This window comes from Rhinatrema bivittatum, chromosome 1 (assembly GCF_901001135.1).
Source record: "Rhinatrema bivittatum chromosome 1, aRhiBiv1.1, whole genome shotgun sequence".
Lineage (NCBI taxonomy): Eukaryota > Metazoa > Chordata > Amphibia > Gymnophiona > Rhinatrematidae > Rhinatrema > Rhinatrema bivittatum.
In genome coordinates, this window is record NC_042615.1 from 681,876,376 (window position 1) to 681,892,280 (window position 15,905).

At 44.6% G+C, this 15,905-nt stretch overlaps 1 protein-coding gene across 1 annotated transcript in view; it reads left to right on the forward strand.

Annotated features, from left to right (window-relative positions):
- Nucleotides 1-14,033, forward strand: part of NAIP (NLR family apoptosis inhibitory protein) — a 65,106-nt gene extending 51,073 nt beyond the window's left edge. Inside the window, exons 12-15 of the mRNA XM_029574496.1 lie at nucleotides 1,066-1,227; nucleotides 8,065-8,151; nucleotides 9,982-10,149; nucleotides 12,891-14,033. Of these exons, the coding sequence (XP_029430356.1) occupies nucleotides 1,066-1,227; nucleotides 8,065-8,151; nucleotides 9,982-10,149; nucleotides 12,891-13,255 (782 nt within the window). The 3' untranslated portion in view covers nucleotides 13,256-14,033. The remainder of the gene's footprint in view (nucleotides 1-1,065; nucleotides 1,228-8,064; nucleotides 8,152-9,981; nucleotides 10,150-12,890) is intronic.
- The last annotated feature ends 1,872 nt before the right edge of the window (nucleotides 14,034-15,905 follow it).

The window sequence follows — 15,905 nt, forward strand, 5'->3', positions numbered from 1 at the left end:
TATTGCCCCCTCTACCTTTTTGTTAGGAAGTGGTACCGTGGAAAATGGACAAGAGCAATATATTTGGAAAATAGCGAAGTCCTACAGATATCCAGAACACCTTGCACTACAGTTCCCTTTCTGCATAGATTCAACTTAGAAAATTTTCCTATACTGGCAGCAGTCAGGAGCACATATGGACATTCATATTTTCAACCAAATCGATATATTTTTTTAAACTGTAACCTTACCTAAAATAATATTGCACATAATTGTTTTTAAATTAATTTTTTATGAATTGTTTTAAGCAAAGGTGGAAAACCTGCAGGTTGGCTTTTTATACACTTTTCAGAAGATTTGCTGCCTGATACATAGAAATAAAAATCAACAGATTGTAGCTGATACCTTTATTTATTGGGTTAATTTGTGACTAGCCTTTGAAAGCTGTGCACCCTTCATCAGATCAGTGTGAAAGAGATCACCTACCGTAGGGGCGTCAAACTGCTATCCTCAAGGGCCACAAACCCTCAGGTTTTCAGGCTGTCACAAGAGAAAAAGGATGGGGTATATTTGCATCCACTGCCTCAACTGTATGCAAATATATCTTATGCATAGTCATTAGGGATAGTCTAACAATCTGACCGGTTTGCAGCCCTCAAGGATGGCAGATTGAAATCCCTGACCTAGAGCCTATTTGTCGACTTTTATTTCAACATATCCAAGGGGACTAATATATCAGCTACACTCCTTCTGTCAGATATGGGATCTAAGCAAATATTTGCACAATAATGATTGCATCACACAGACATGCCTTTCAAACACATTTTTTTTTGTGATATTAAGGGGTCCTCATTTTCTGTAAAGCTATTTTGTTGGGTGACCCAGACTAATACAGCAAAACAAAAGGGCATCAGTGAATAGCTGTGCACCACATCCTTCAGGGAATCACAGACCTCACTACTACAAGATTTATTGTTTAATTTAAATTTTGTTCTGTGTACATCTTCTTTTATAATCCATTCACGTCTGCTAAACTGCTAAATATAAATTATACATTTCGGTGTTCTTAATTTTACTTGTTTACAGTTGAGTTCATTCAACACTTCCCCAATCTCACTGTTCTTCATCTGAGCTGCACATCATTTCCTGATTTTGAGGCCCTCATGACAGTAATCTCTCTCTGTAAGAAACTCGAGGAAATCCAGTTAAAGGGATTTTTTATGACAGATGCTCAACAAGCCTTATTTGGTAAGAAGCATTTCATGTTTAGAGACTTAAAGGAGTTTAATTTTTAAACATCTGGAAATCAATATTCGAATGCTTTGTCTGGGTAATTTTTGGAACTACCCAGACAAAAACCAAGATTTAAAAATAATTCCCATCGCGTCCCCCCCGCATACAAATTTAGCTGAATAAAAAAGAAGCAATGATGGAGGCAATTCATGGGCAAGGGTAAAATTTTAGCCAGTGAGTACTGATATTCTTCAAGGTATTCTTCAAGCAGGATGATAGTCCTCACACATGGGTTACATCATCAGATGGAACCCCGATATGGGAAAACAAATGTCAAAGTTTTGAGAACTTTGACTAGGCACACTGAGGGGTAGATTTTAAAAGGGTGTGCGCGGGTGTATATGTGCATGCGCTACCCGGTGCACACACATGTACACCCAATTTTATAACTTGCGTGCGCAGGCGCACACAAGTTATAAAATCAGGGGTCTGCATGCGCAAGGGGGTGCACAATTGTGCGCCGAGCTGCACTGCCTTCCCCCATTCCCTTCCCCCTAGCCTGACCTTCACACACCCTTGACCCTTGTCTTACCTTTCGCGCCTGCCTCAGGGCAGGCGCAAGATGCGCACACCGGCAGCATGCTGGCACGCGATCCTCTGACACAGCGGCAATGGCCGCTATCTGAGGCCTCTGGCCCCACCCATGCCCCGCCCCAGACCACCCCTTTTTGCAAGCCCTGGGCCTTACACGTATCCTGAGGCTTTACGCGCATCACCGGGCCTTTTTAAAATAGGCCTGGCGCGGTAGGGCTTTTAAAATCCGCCCCTGAGAGCATAGTGGAAAACTTCTTCTTTTTTTTAATCGCGTTTTTTTCAGTTTTCAGTATTGTTCCATTGCCGGGTCCCTCTCAGTGCCTCCTCATAGTGTCATAGTCAGGGATTTTGATGTTTCTGGTAAGTTTCCTTTTGCAGTTGATTCCCCATGCAGCAGCGGTGCCATGGTGCCCGCTGCCCATCAACGGCCGCCTCCATCGTTTAGTTTCTATGGCCCCTTTTCTTTTGTCCTGTCATAGCTTTGTCCGGTTTTTGTTGATGCCCCCGGTTCCCGAGGACCATATCTATCACTGATCCCCATGATATGTGTGTCCTGTGCCTGGGGGCATTGCATGACATCCGAGGTTGTTACTTGTGTGCCTAAATGACCCCGAGGGGACATCTGCTCTCAACTTGATGAGATGGATCAGCTCTTCGTGTCGAAAGTCCAAGCCATTGGCATCGGCGGACCTTGGAGCCACACTGATGGACACCACCTTCAATATCAGCGGGACTGTCAGTTCCATCTGTGCCGTTGGTGGATAGCGGTGCCGGAGATCTATCGTTGTCGATCTCCTCCGAGCCATGGATGCTGGGTTCATTGTCTTTGTCTCAGCACTGGGGAAAGACCGGGCTGAGTAATGAGGGAAGCCTAAGAAGCATTGGCACCAGTCTCCTTTGATGTATGGTGCTGGGCGCAGGGATGCACCGGCTACTGCCGCAATGCCCCCGAAGTGTCCCCACAGCGAGGAGGGCCCATCCTCTATCAGTGCTAGAGGTCTGCAACAGTCTCCACCGGTCCTAGTCCAGTCACCAATCCACCTTGTGGGTCCAAAGAAGATCTGGCCACCCCTTCTTCCTCCCAGTCATTTTTGGCATCGGCAACGTTTGAGGAGGAGTTGGAGCATCAAGTCCAGCTGGTGGTGGATCGAGCACTGCAGGGCATCCAGCCTGTGGCACCAACGGCACCAGAGTCTGTGCTGCCTGTCATCCTACCACTGCTGGAGAAGCTCAACATGCTCATCTGTGTGTTATTGACTTAGTTGGTGCCAGTTCCCAGGACAGCACCAGTGCCCAGTGGGGCAATGGGGCCTCCCCTTACCGATACAGTAGTCGTTGCTGGTTCCAAGGAGGAGGAAGTTCCACTGAGGCTGGCAGAGACGCTGAGGCCTGTAGTTCCACTGTCCAGTTCTACTGGTGCCTGCAGCTCTGGACAAAGACCGAGCACTTAGGGCCCCATCCCCTGTAGGGGATGGGGCCCTAAGTGCTCGGATCATCCTCCCCCACGGACCCTGTAGGGTCCGTGGGGGAGGATGATCCAATGGATTCCTCCTCTGAGGGCTCTGATGGTCTCCCATCAGACCCTTCTTCTCCAGATGAGCGAAGGAAGTCCTTGCCTGAGGACTTGACCTTCATAGGGTGTGTGAGGGTGATGGTGAAGGCCTTCCCATTTCTACTTTTAATAGAGGATGCTGTGCACAAAATGCGTGAGATCCTCCAGTTCATGGAGCCTCCTAAGGAGATACTGGCAGTCTCCGTACACGAGATCCTTAAGGAGTTTCTGCTGAGGATATCGGAATACCCCCTCACAGTGCCTCCCATTAAGAAGGCAGACAGGGCCTACATCCAGAAGGCTGCTGGACTCTCTAAGAGTGGTGGTGGTGGTCAAATCTGCTCTCAAGAGGGCCAAACGTTCTTGGACCTGACCACAGAGAGGGAGGAAGGTGTTCCAAGGCACCATGCTTATTACCCACATCGCTGCCTACCCAGCTGTACATGAGGTGGCTGAGCAGCTGCCTCAATAGCAGCAAGACACCCTCATGTCGCTGGTATACAAGGGCCTGGAGTGCAGGAACTATGAGGTCTGAGGAATAGGTCTGAGCGTGCTTGAACATCTTGAGAGCAGATTCGACCACCACTGACTGGTGAGGCATTGGGAGTCTCTGCAGTGGGAATTGGCATTCGCAGAATGGCATGGCTGCAGGCCTCAGATCTTCGACCAGAGGTGCAGGAACAACTCGTTGACATGCCGTGTACTGGAGAGAATATCTTCGGAGATAGGATGAGTGATGCTGTGGCCCAACTTTGGGACCACCATGAAACCCTCCCAATAACTCTCCACCAGTACTCCAGACCCATCCTTCTCATCCAGGAGGCCTTTGAGACCAAGGCCAAGGAAGTCTTTCTTTCACCAAAGAAAGTACTATCATCCACCTTCTTGCTCCTGCAAAAACTATCAGGGCTTCTGCATCCGTCCCAGGCAGCAGAGAGCACCCAAACCCCAGCTAGCTCCTCAGTCAACTCCAGGGACAGAGTTTTGACTGGCCACAGGGAGCATAAGTCAGTCCCCCATACCCAGGACAATGGATCCTCTGGATGGGGGCAGGCTGCGAACCAGAGGCCTAGTGTAACCTTGGACCAGTGGGTTCTGTCCATTATCTGCCAGGATTACCAATTGAATCTATTGAATGTCCTACCAGATTGCCCTCTGTACCCATATTGGGGGCCGGTAGCATAGCAGGAGGTACTACTAATGGAGCTGTCCTCCATCTTAACGACCAGAGCAGTCAAGCCCGTACCACCAGGGCAAAGAGGGCAGGGATTCTACTCCAGATACTTCCTGATTCCAGAGAGAAGAGGACTCCGTCTCATCCTAGACCTAAGGGCCTTGAACAAGTTTCTAAAAACAAGAAAAGTTCAAGATGGTTTCCCTGGGCACCTTGATCCCCCTTTTGCAAAAGGAGGACTGGCTATGCTCCCTCAACCTAAAGGACACACACACTCATTTTGAGATCCCTCCGATTCGTGGTGTGAAAATAGCCCTGCTAGACACGGCTCAGGCCAAGGCCTTTCTGCCTTGCCAGAGGGTCTTTGCCTTGGTGACAATTGCGGCAGAGGTTCAACAGAAACAGCAGGTGGCATATGTTGAGGCTGTTGGGCCATACGGCCACAACTGTCCATGTCACTCCCTTGGCACATTTTACACATGTGCAGAGCCCAATAGACCCTGAAGTTGCAGTGGCACCAGGCCACTTAGAGCCTCCCACATTGCAACCGAGTCACCCTGTCTCTCCAGTACTTTCCAATCTGGACCAGGGGATCTCCTTTTGGAGTCTCCCTACTCAAACTGTGCTAACCATGGATGCATCTACCCTGGAGTGGGGAGCTCATGTAGATGGGCTCAGTATCCAGGGTCTATTGGGTGGATTTGACAAGAGAGTTCAGGAACGTTCTTGTCAAATCAACTTCCTGGAGCTCAGGGCGATCAGGTATGTGCTATGGGCTTTCAGAGATCGGCTGTCTGACAAAGTTGTCCTGATTCAGACTGTAAACTAGGTAGCCATGTGGTATGTCAACAAGCAGAGAGGCATGCGTTTGTAACTCCTGTGTCAGGAAATGTTCCAGATCTGGTCGTGGGCCCTGTCCCACATGATGGTGCTCAGGGCCCTGTACCTGGCCCAGATGGAGAGCATGGTAGTGGACAGGCTGAGTTGAGCCTTCAGATCTACGAATGGTCCCTGACCAGGACGTAGCAAACCAAATATGCTGCCTCTGGGTGAGCCCGGACGTAGATCTGTTCACATCCCCCTGCAAGAGGAAGGTGCCTCGGTATCTGCTCCCTGTACAGGTCAGATGGCAAACCAGCCTTGGACGCCTTTGCCCGTCATTGGGGCAAGGGTCTTCTGTATGCATATCCTCCGATTCCCTTAGTGGCAAAGACTCTCTTGAAGCTTTTCCAGGACAGAAGGACTATGATCCTCATAGCCCCTCATTGCCCGAGACAGGTCTGGTTTCCACACCTGCGGGAATTGTCCATCCAGAAACCAAGCAGACTGGGGACTTCCTTAGATCTCATCATGCAAGATCAGGGCAGGCTGCGGCATCCCAACCTCCAGACCCTGTTGCTCACAGCCTGGATGTTGAGAGGTTAATTCTGCAGCCGCTTGATCTTTCAGAGAATGTGTCTCCAGGTCCTGGTGGCTTCTAGAAAGCCTTCCACTAGAAAGTCCTATGGACTGAAGTGGAGGAGGTTTTTCGTGTGGTGAGAGCAGAAGGTTCTAGATCCATTCTCCTGCCTCACAAAAAAACTGCTTGATTACCTTCTACATCTATTGGAGGCTGGCTTAAAACCAACTCCATTAGAGTTCATCTTAGTGCAATTGGCGCATACCACCACAGTGCAGATTGTACCTCCATCTCTGTACTGCTTATAGTTGTATGTTTCATGTGGGGCCTGCTTCAATTGAAGCCTCCCCTAAGGCCTCCCGCTGTGTCTTGGACCTCAATGGAGTGTTAGCTCAGCTGATGAAAGCTCCTTTTGAGCCATTGCGCAACTGTGATCTGAAGTACCTGACCTGGAAGATCATATCTTTGGTGGCGGTCAGTTCAGCATGCAGGGTCAGCGAGCTCCAGGCCTTAGTGACTTATCCACCTTACACTAAGTCTTATTATTATGAGAGGGTGGTCTTGTGTACACACCCTAAGTTCCTCCCTAAGATGGTGATGGATTTCCATGTTAACCAGTTAATTGTCCTGAAGGTATTCTTTCCCAGGCATCTTTCGCACCAAGGCAAACGAGCACTGCACGGTTTGGACTATAAGAGAGCCTTCACCTTCTATTTGGAGCAGACAGCCCATAGATAGACCACCCAACATTTTTGTTTCTTTTGATAATAGGTTGGGCATTGCTGTTGCCAAACAAACAATATCGAGTTGGCTAGCAGATTGCATCTCCTTCTGTTATGCCCAGGCAGGACTGCATCTTGGGGGTCATGTCAAGGCTCATTCTGTCAGAGCCATGGCAGTGTCTGTGCCCACTTACAAGCAGTTCTGTGGAGATGATCTGCAAGGCTGCGACTTGGAGTTCTCTCCACATATTCACATCTCATTACTGTCTAGATAGGGATGGCTGACATGAGGGTAGGTTCGACCAGGCTGTCCTTCAGAACCTGTTGAGGTGTAGAACCCAACTATCTCAACCTAGGGCCTGTTTGGGTTTAGGCTGTCTCCCACTCTGTTACCAACAGCAATGTGGTGTTGTGCCCCTTGGCACCTGGTTAGGAGTGTTTTGGTCCCCTTTTTTTGTTGGGGAGCAGCCTGTAGCTAGGGATTCACCCATGTGTGAGGACTACTATCCTGCTTGCCCTTACACAATTCTGAGTCACTTCTTTGTAACAGGTCTTCTCCGAGGACAGCAGGATTAGTCCTCACGAAACCCGCCTGCCACCCTGTGGAGTTGGGTTTCTATTTTTTTTTTTAAATCGTAATTCTGTGTTAGAGATTGAAGAGGGACCCCTTGTGGACGCGTGGTATGGGGCATACACAACTGGGCTAAAGTTAGCTGGATATGTCAGGTTGGAAACATAGCTGTCCCAAAGTTATATGGCTCACTTTATGTGGGTAACTTTAAGCAGTTATATGCAGTGGAACACTTACCTGGCTGTTTTGTTGGAGGGTTATGGAGCCTTTCACATCTAGCTGGCTGCTCCATATTTATTTAGCTTAGGTCAACAGTGGCCAAAAATTATTACAATCTGAAAGCCATTTGATGGCCTGTGTGAAACGAATTGGTGGTCTCGGTCCATTTTCCTGGGGACATGTGTCCATATTACTAAACCCACTCTCACAGATTTGGCACTAACTGGCATTCTCAACAGAGAGGCCAAAGGCAGCACAGTCATGAAGAAACAGGTTTAAGGTACATTGATAAGGTGGTGCCACAGAAGTCTGGACTGCCTTTGCCCATGCTGTAATTGTTGTGTGGATAAATGCAGTACTTCTGTTTCCAGTATTGTCAGTGAGGAACCTTTACCAAGCGCTAACAAAAAATTCACTAGAAAAATAAAAATTCAATGAATGAAAGGGGAGGGGGAGGGGACGCTTAGGAGACCACAAAGGATAACCTACAAAACTCTGACTTTTTGTGAACACTGGCCAGCAACTGTGCATGCAGAAGCAAATCGAATGTAATCCACCATGTGTTGCTGCCTTAAACTTTTCCATCTTTTTGATATGCTGTGAATGAAACTTGTTTTCTAGCTTCTGTTTTGCCGAGGTGTAAAGCCCTTAGGATCTTGGAACTCAGCGGACAGTGTTTTACTGACAAGAAAACGTCAGAGCTGTTTGGTATGTGCATTTCCACAGTATAAGAAGCTTGTGTGTGCGTTTGTGTGTGTATATATCACTGAACGGAGAGAAGACATATAAAGTCGGGTTCCCTTTATCAGAACAACGCAAAATGAATCCCCTACGTTAGGGGTGTTAAGCTGAATAGAAAGTATGAGAACTTAACTTAAAACTTCTCTTGTGCTTCTTCTTAAAAGGGCGTCTCTCCTTTAAGAACAAGAGGAGTTTTAAGTTAAGTTCTCATACTTTTTCTATTCTTCTTAAAAGACTGCATACATAAAATTATTTTAAAAACACAATTGTATGACCAATGATTAAGACTTAAGAAGAGGTCTGGAAAAGGCCACTTTTTCTACTAATAAGTAGACATTACCGTCTTTTATATGATGGTCACATTTGTTTATTTCCTTTACAATGAATGGTCTATGAAGTATTGGTGAAGTATAAATTTCTCTGTTGATTCATTTACAACTAGTCAGGGTTTCTCACCGTTTTTAACCCTCTCCCACATCCTGGCTTGCTTAAGCTCTCACTGTGAGGTCCTCGGCCATGGGTTAGGAACTGCAGCTCCTCCAGAACCCCCCTCTCCCCACATGTGCCCTTAGTGGCTGTGAGAGCTCTGCAGCACCAGGGTCAGCAATTTTTAGACAAGAAGTTTCACTAACTAGCAGATATAAAATCTTAACCCATTACACTCATGTTATGGAGAATGTTTTAATTTGTGTACTACATTAGGGCCCAGTTGTATTAAGCATTTTTGCTATAGACAAAAAAAAACAAACCCCATAGAGAAATCCTTTAGTATACCTGACCCTAGATAAATCAATAAAATAATAAACTGATTTCTGAAGAGCAATTGTTTTATTAGGTACAGACACACGCATTATGTGGTATTACAGCCAAAGTGCTAGGTATATACAAGAGCAGTGCGTACCTTCTTTCCAATTTACTGCAATCTGGCAGAGAAAAGGGTAAGGGGTGGGAATGCTGTAATCTTTTATTGGAAGGGAGCAGCAACAGGAAATAAAGAGGAGTAAAGTTTTTTTTGTTTGTTTTGGGGGGGGGGGGGTTTGTTTTGGTTTTTTTGCTATAGGATACTGGGATAATACAGGAAATAAGCCATTCTCCACTTTCTCTGCTAATTTACTTAACAGTCCAACAAACAGAAATAACATCATCTCATCCAGCAGTTCAGTAAAACAAACCCCTCTCCCACCCTCACCCCCAAAATAGTTAAGGCTGGAAAGCAGACTTTATTTGACTCGTTTCAGAATCTTACAAAGAGCAATGCCGTCATCTCCGCTGGCTTCCTTGCACTTGGGGCGTTTTTAGGAAAGGGTTTTAATCCAGGCCCTTTCTTGACTGGCCTCTACCCCCAACAGCAGGAAAACTTGTCCTGGACCGCTCGGTCAGGTTCCCAGTGTGCAGTGCGAGTAGCGGAAAAACCTGCGGTCAGCTTGCAGGCCAGCGTGAGAAATGTAATCGGCCTGCCCCATTTGCCACCTAAGGATTGAGCTCAGCAATAATGCAGGTCATGCTCTCATTCCATTTCATACTTCCACCAGTCAACCTCTTATTTTTCTTGTTCATACACAGTTAATATTCTAGAGGAACCTTTACTTATAACCACTTATTAAAGTGTTTAACAAAAAAAACAGCCAACCGATCAAAATGGAGATGCATTACCAGTGAAGTGAAAGTTTTGAAATTAGAATTTGATTTACTCACATCTGGCAGTCGTGCTTTTGCCTTTCATTTGCCTGAGTTCTCTGGAAATCAAGTCATTCAGGTTTTACTGTAACAACTGCAGTGACGGTCTGTTCTCTCCAGCCTGTTCCTTAGCTTCCCTGGTTCATTTGGAACAGCTCTCCCTCCCAGAGGGGCCTGCGGTACTGGAGGCATCAGCGGCCATCGTGCGACAGTTCCAGCGGCTCAGCAACATCCAAGTGCTTTCATTTAATAATAATTGTCTAGATGACAGCGGCTTACTGGAATTAGGTAAGTTGTCTTCAGACAGATAAGCAGATTCTCTGCATTATTTGCCATTTTAGTGGCTAGTTAACCAGAGGGATTATTTTTAAATTCCTTAAATACATTGCTGGAGAAAATGTGCAGTGATTTGTAAGGAGGACTGCAGTTGGCTATAAAGGGAAGAGTGGAGGGTTCAGCCTGCAAGGAACCATACCCTGCTAGGCCACAATATTGTCAGCCTAGGCAGCCTACTCTCAGGAAGGACTGGGGAGAAGCCACCAACATTTCCTTTATTGTCAACATGTGTTTTGTTAATACTTTAATTTGCCTATGTAGCTTGGCATTTGGTAAGCTAAGCAGCACTATTTGATACAAAGACCTCGATTCTGTAGAATTCTGAGATGCTCGGTATTTTCGCACAGGGCAAATCCGTTATTCTCAAGAAGGCTTTTTTTAGCAGCATGAGAAAAAAATATTACAGAAAAAGAATATTGCATTATGGAGACCAAAGACAAAAAGTGGGCCGGTTTCAGAATCAATAAATGCAGGTATAGTTGAATGCCCAGTATTAGGTTGGATAGCACTATATGATAGTCTCCAGCCTCTTCAGTGACAAAGGTGATGGGTGGTTTTCACTGTTTCAAAAAAAAAAAAAGTGACATTCAAGAGAGAGGTACTGGCTATTATAGCATAGCTAGTTAGAGCTGCTATCTCAGGTGTACCAATGAGTAATGGGCATGTGGCGGTCCATATTCAGCCATTAACCAGCTGCCTAAGTTAGCTGGATAAACTTATCTGGCTGAGATAACTTGGCTGAGATATTCATTGGTGCAGCCACACTGCTGAATATACTCTGCTATCTTAAATGTTATCCAGCTAACTTTCATGTAACTGAACACCAGTCCTAAACTTATGTGACTGACTAAGCCAGATAAGGCTGGAAATTGGCTATATTAGCCAGATAAGTAGCTCCATCCCAGAATACCCCTGTCCTGCCCCTCACTTATCTGGATAAGTTTAGTCAGATAAACGGTTAGCCGGCTAAGTGGTGGCCGCTGAGCATGGTTGAATATTCAAACAGCACCAGTTAGCCAACAGAGTGATGCTGAATGTCAACCTCATGGCGACTATAGACATATATGTCTGTTACAAAATAATCCTCAATTAATTTTCTTCACCAAATGAACTTCAAACCACTTTAAACATAGGGAGAAATAGTCAGATGTTTATATGCAGGTAAAATCCATATTTCCCTGAGGACAAACAGGACGACAGTCTTCACACATGGGTGACATCATCAGATAGAGCCTGGCACAGAAATTTGATATCAGGATTTCTAGAAATTTTTGAAATTATGATTTGATTTACTCTCATCTGGCAGTCGTGTTTTTGTCTTCATTTGGCTGAGTTCTCTGGAAATCAAGTCATTCAGGTTTTACTGTAACAACTGCAGTGATGGTCTTTTCTCTGCAGCCTGCTCCTTAGCTTCCCTGGTTTCTAGAAACTTTGAATATGCCCCACTGGGCATGTGCTGCATGTCAAACTGCCATGTATCCACGTGAGGTCTCCTTCAGTCTATAATTTAGGCCAGGGAATGCAACAACTTGCATAGTTTTTAAGGGAATAAATATGTGCAGAAAAAGCAGGCACAATTCTCTGCAGGTACTTGTTCCCAAGGCAATTTTCAAAGGGAAAGTACACATTTAAAAATTGCCCCTTGAATGTCTCATTGGGGCACCCAGTTAGATGTGCAAATGTCTGGTGCAGTAGAATGCACAGCAAAGTACAACTTGTAACATACTGAAAATTAGCAGAGTGTGTTGAATAGCAAGGCCACGCCTCTAAAGAGAAAACTTTTTGGAATATGTATGATTAGCTCCTTTGGACATCCATCTATCTTCAGCCATCCAGCACTACTCAAATACTTAACTTGTTTCTATGAACATTCTTTTGAACTGCATTTTGTCCTTTTGAATGTCAAATATTTCTATTTTACGTCTAACACTTATGCTTATGAAAACTTAACCTCTTATCTGCCTTTTTTATTTTTCATGTTTACTTATCCCTAAATTTTTCTTGGGGATGCTGCCCTTGAAATAATATTGAGAGAGAGAGAGAACATTACTTTAAAAAAGCTGTATACCATAGAATAGCTGGGGCTGGGATCAATTATGACTTCACAGTGGGATGAATGTGTTTCCACTGGCAATGAAAGCCTGCAGGCCACATACTGCCTTGCAATGCTTGGGCTCCTGCAGCTATGGTGGACAATGCGCTGGGCTGAAGCATGTTCACTTTTTAAAATTCTTTTTGACAGTTATGCTGACAGGAACTCCTGTTCTGTAGTGACTGCAGCTGCTCTTTGCCAGTCCCCACACACTGCTGCTGATGCTGATGATTGCCTGAGAGTGCTGCCCTGTGCTGAATCGGCCCCAAAACATGAAAATGCCTATAGTGCATTTGGCCTTTTGTGTCTGTGCCAAGCATGCTTGAATTCTGTTTTGGCTTCTACCATCTGCACTGGAAATCTTTTGCAGCTATACCACCCTCTCGGTAAAAACAAAACGTATTTTCTCCCCATCCCATTAAAGTCTTTTTGACAAGTTTGGGATAACTGAAAAAATGTGCATTAAAAACTAGTATTTCTGTTTTTCACACTTTCACTTCTGTTGCTATATATACTCTGTTGCATAACACAAGTAAACATCTGGTTTCTGTCTTCCCACATGAAAACAGTAACAATTGGTCTTATTTGCTTGTTTTTTTAGCAATGGTAGCTAAAGATGGACACTTACAGAAACTACAGAAGCTCGAGATCATAGTCAATCACTGCATTACAGAAGCTGGATGGGGAAGATTCTTTCAGACCCTGGACAAGCTGCCCAACTTAAATGTGCTGAATATAACCAGACTGTTCACTCATCAAATCAAGTGTCATGCAACTACAGTGACATCCTTTGTCCAGTGTGTCTCTAGGCTGCCTGGCCTCAAAAAAATTTACATGCACGGCTGGCTGTTCGATGAAGATGATCTTAACATGTTTAATTCCATGAAAGAAAAGCATCCGCAGTCAAAGTGCTTACTTTTAATTTGGCAATGGCTTTTACCATTCTCCCCTACTATATTGGAATAGAAGAAAAGTACCCTTACAAACATATGACTTAAAGAAAAGTGTATTTTTAAAGTAAGAAAAAAATGGTAAAATAATATTTTACATTACTTCTGTAATTTAGGTTTGCTTTTACTCAGCATGGTTACCTCCAATTTTTTCCCCCCAGATTATTGAATAATAATGCAGTGAAATACATCTTATTCTCTGGCCATTATCACAGAAATGACCAGATAAAATTGAATCTAATCCCAGCTTCCCTGATGTAACAGCTCAAGCTGTCTTGGGGACAGCTCAGGAAGTGGTCAAATACTTGGCAGTTAAGATTCACTGCCAAAGAGTGCAGGGGGGAGAGATGTGATGGGTGGTGAAGAGCTAATGTTCACAGTCCAGGAGAGAGACCTTGCAGTTTTAGTATCTGATCATCTCAAGGTAGCAAAACAATGTGATAAGGTGGTAGCCAGAGCCAAGAGGATGATTGGGTGCATAGGGGAAAGCAAACCAGAAGAAAACAGGAGGTAATAATGCTTCTTTACAGGCCACCTAGAGTACTGTGTGCAGTGCTGGAGGCCATATCTCAGAAAGGATAGAGAGAGGCTAAAGATGGTCCAGAGAACGGCAACCAAAATAGTGTGCTGTTTGTACTATATGAGATGAGATTGAAAGACCTCAATATGTATATCCTAGGATAGAAAGCAGTGAACATTTTGTAGAAATATCTTATTTATTTATTTATTATTTTTATATACCGACATTTGATCTCAATCAAGATATCACATCGGTTTACATTCAGGTACTGTAGGTATTTCTCTATCCCCAGAGGGCTTACAATCTAAGTTTTTGTACCTGAGGCAATGGAGGGTAAAGTAGACCATATGATCTTTTTTTGCTATCTAGTCTTCCCATCCACCCAAAAAATTTAGTTTTACAATTCCCATCAGATCCTCAGAGATCCCCTGTATTTATCCCAGGCTTTCTTAAATACAGATACCATTTTTATCTCCACCACCTCCACTAGGAGGCTGTTCCATGCATTAACTACCCTCTCTGTAAAGAAACATTTCCCAAGATTACTCCTGAATCTGCCACCTTATGCCCTCATCCCATGACCCCTTGTTCTAGGGTGGCCTTTCCATTGAAAGAGGCTCACCTCCTATGCATGGAAATCTTTGAGATCTCGCCTTCCTCTAGGATATACTTGTTTAGATCTTTAAGTCGATCCCCGTATAATTTAGAACGAAGACTACTGACCATTTTAGTAGCCATATTCTGGACAGACTCCAACTGGTTTATATCCTTTTGAAGGTGTGGTCTCCAGAACTGTACACATTATTCCAAATAAGATTTCACCAAGAACCTATACAGGGGCAATATCACTTCCTTTTTTCTGCTGACCAAGCCTCTCCCTATGCAGCCAAACATATTTTGCTGTTTTTACCATCTGTTTGGCCACCTTAAGATCATCACATACAATCACCCCAGATCTCACTCTTTTATGTTTAGAACAATATTGTCTCCAATACTGCACCTCTCCTTTGGATTTTTGCATCCTAAGTGCATTATTCTGCAATTTTTAGCATTAAATCTTAGCTACCAGACTCTAGACCATTCTTTGAGCTTCACTAGATCCTGCCTCAAGTTTTCAACATCTTCCTGACTGTCCACCCTATTGTACATTGGCTTTCCTGACAATCCTGCTATGTTGCGCATGAACATGTTGAAAAGAACCGGTCCAAGGATCAATCTCTGAGGCACACCACTAGTAATACTTCCCCCCTCAGAGAAAACTCCATTTACTGCTACCCTTTGTCACCTCCCACTCAGTTTCTAACCCAGTCAGTCACCCCTAGATCCTATACCAAGGGCGCTCAATTTATCTGTCACCTATGCAGAACCGTGTCAAAGGCCATATTGAAATCTTTTAAATTGATTGTGTAACCTTGGTGCTGGCTGTATGTAGCCCACAAGAGGAAAGTTAGGAAAGTGAGCTGATCTTCTAGAGGAGGTTCTGCTGGAAGGATCTGTGCAACAATTTGTTCTGGGAGAAGAGTTAACAGCTATCCAGAAATAGCACTGCAAAACATGCTGATCTATTTTCTACTGAACTCGGACTTACCCATTTTGCTATTCGTAATATATAGATACGGATACCCATAAGTCACTAAAGCAGACTGCTTATCGAGTATCCACTGCTGAGAAGTATAGAGAGGGAGATACATGCAATCCTAGTTCTAGGTGCTATAAATAAGTCTCATGGTCTCTCGGCTTCTCCCATAGATTTTGTTTCCAAGAAAGATGGTACTACCCATGTCTATGTAGAGTACAGAAAACAAATGCACTGTATCTGATGCCGGAGATGTATGAATTACTAGACCACATAGCAGGGGCCCAGTACCTGACCTTGTGGATATTAGTCATAGAAACTAGCAAATTCTCCTATCAAGTGCTGCTGAGGCGTGATCTGCATTTACTAGTCTATTTGGTCTGTATGAACATAAGAACATGCCATACTGGGTCAGACCAAGGGTCCATCAAGCCCAGCATCCTGTTTCCAACAGTGGCCAATCCAGGCCATAAGAACGTGGCAAGTACCCAAAACCTAAGTCTATTCCATTATACTGTTGCTAGTAATAGCAGTGGCTATTTTCTAAGTCAACTTAATTGATATCAGGTA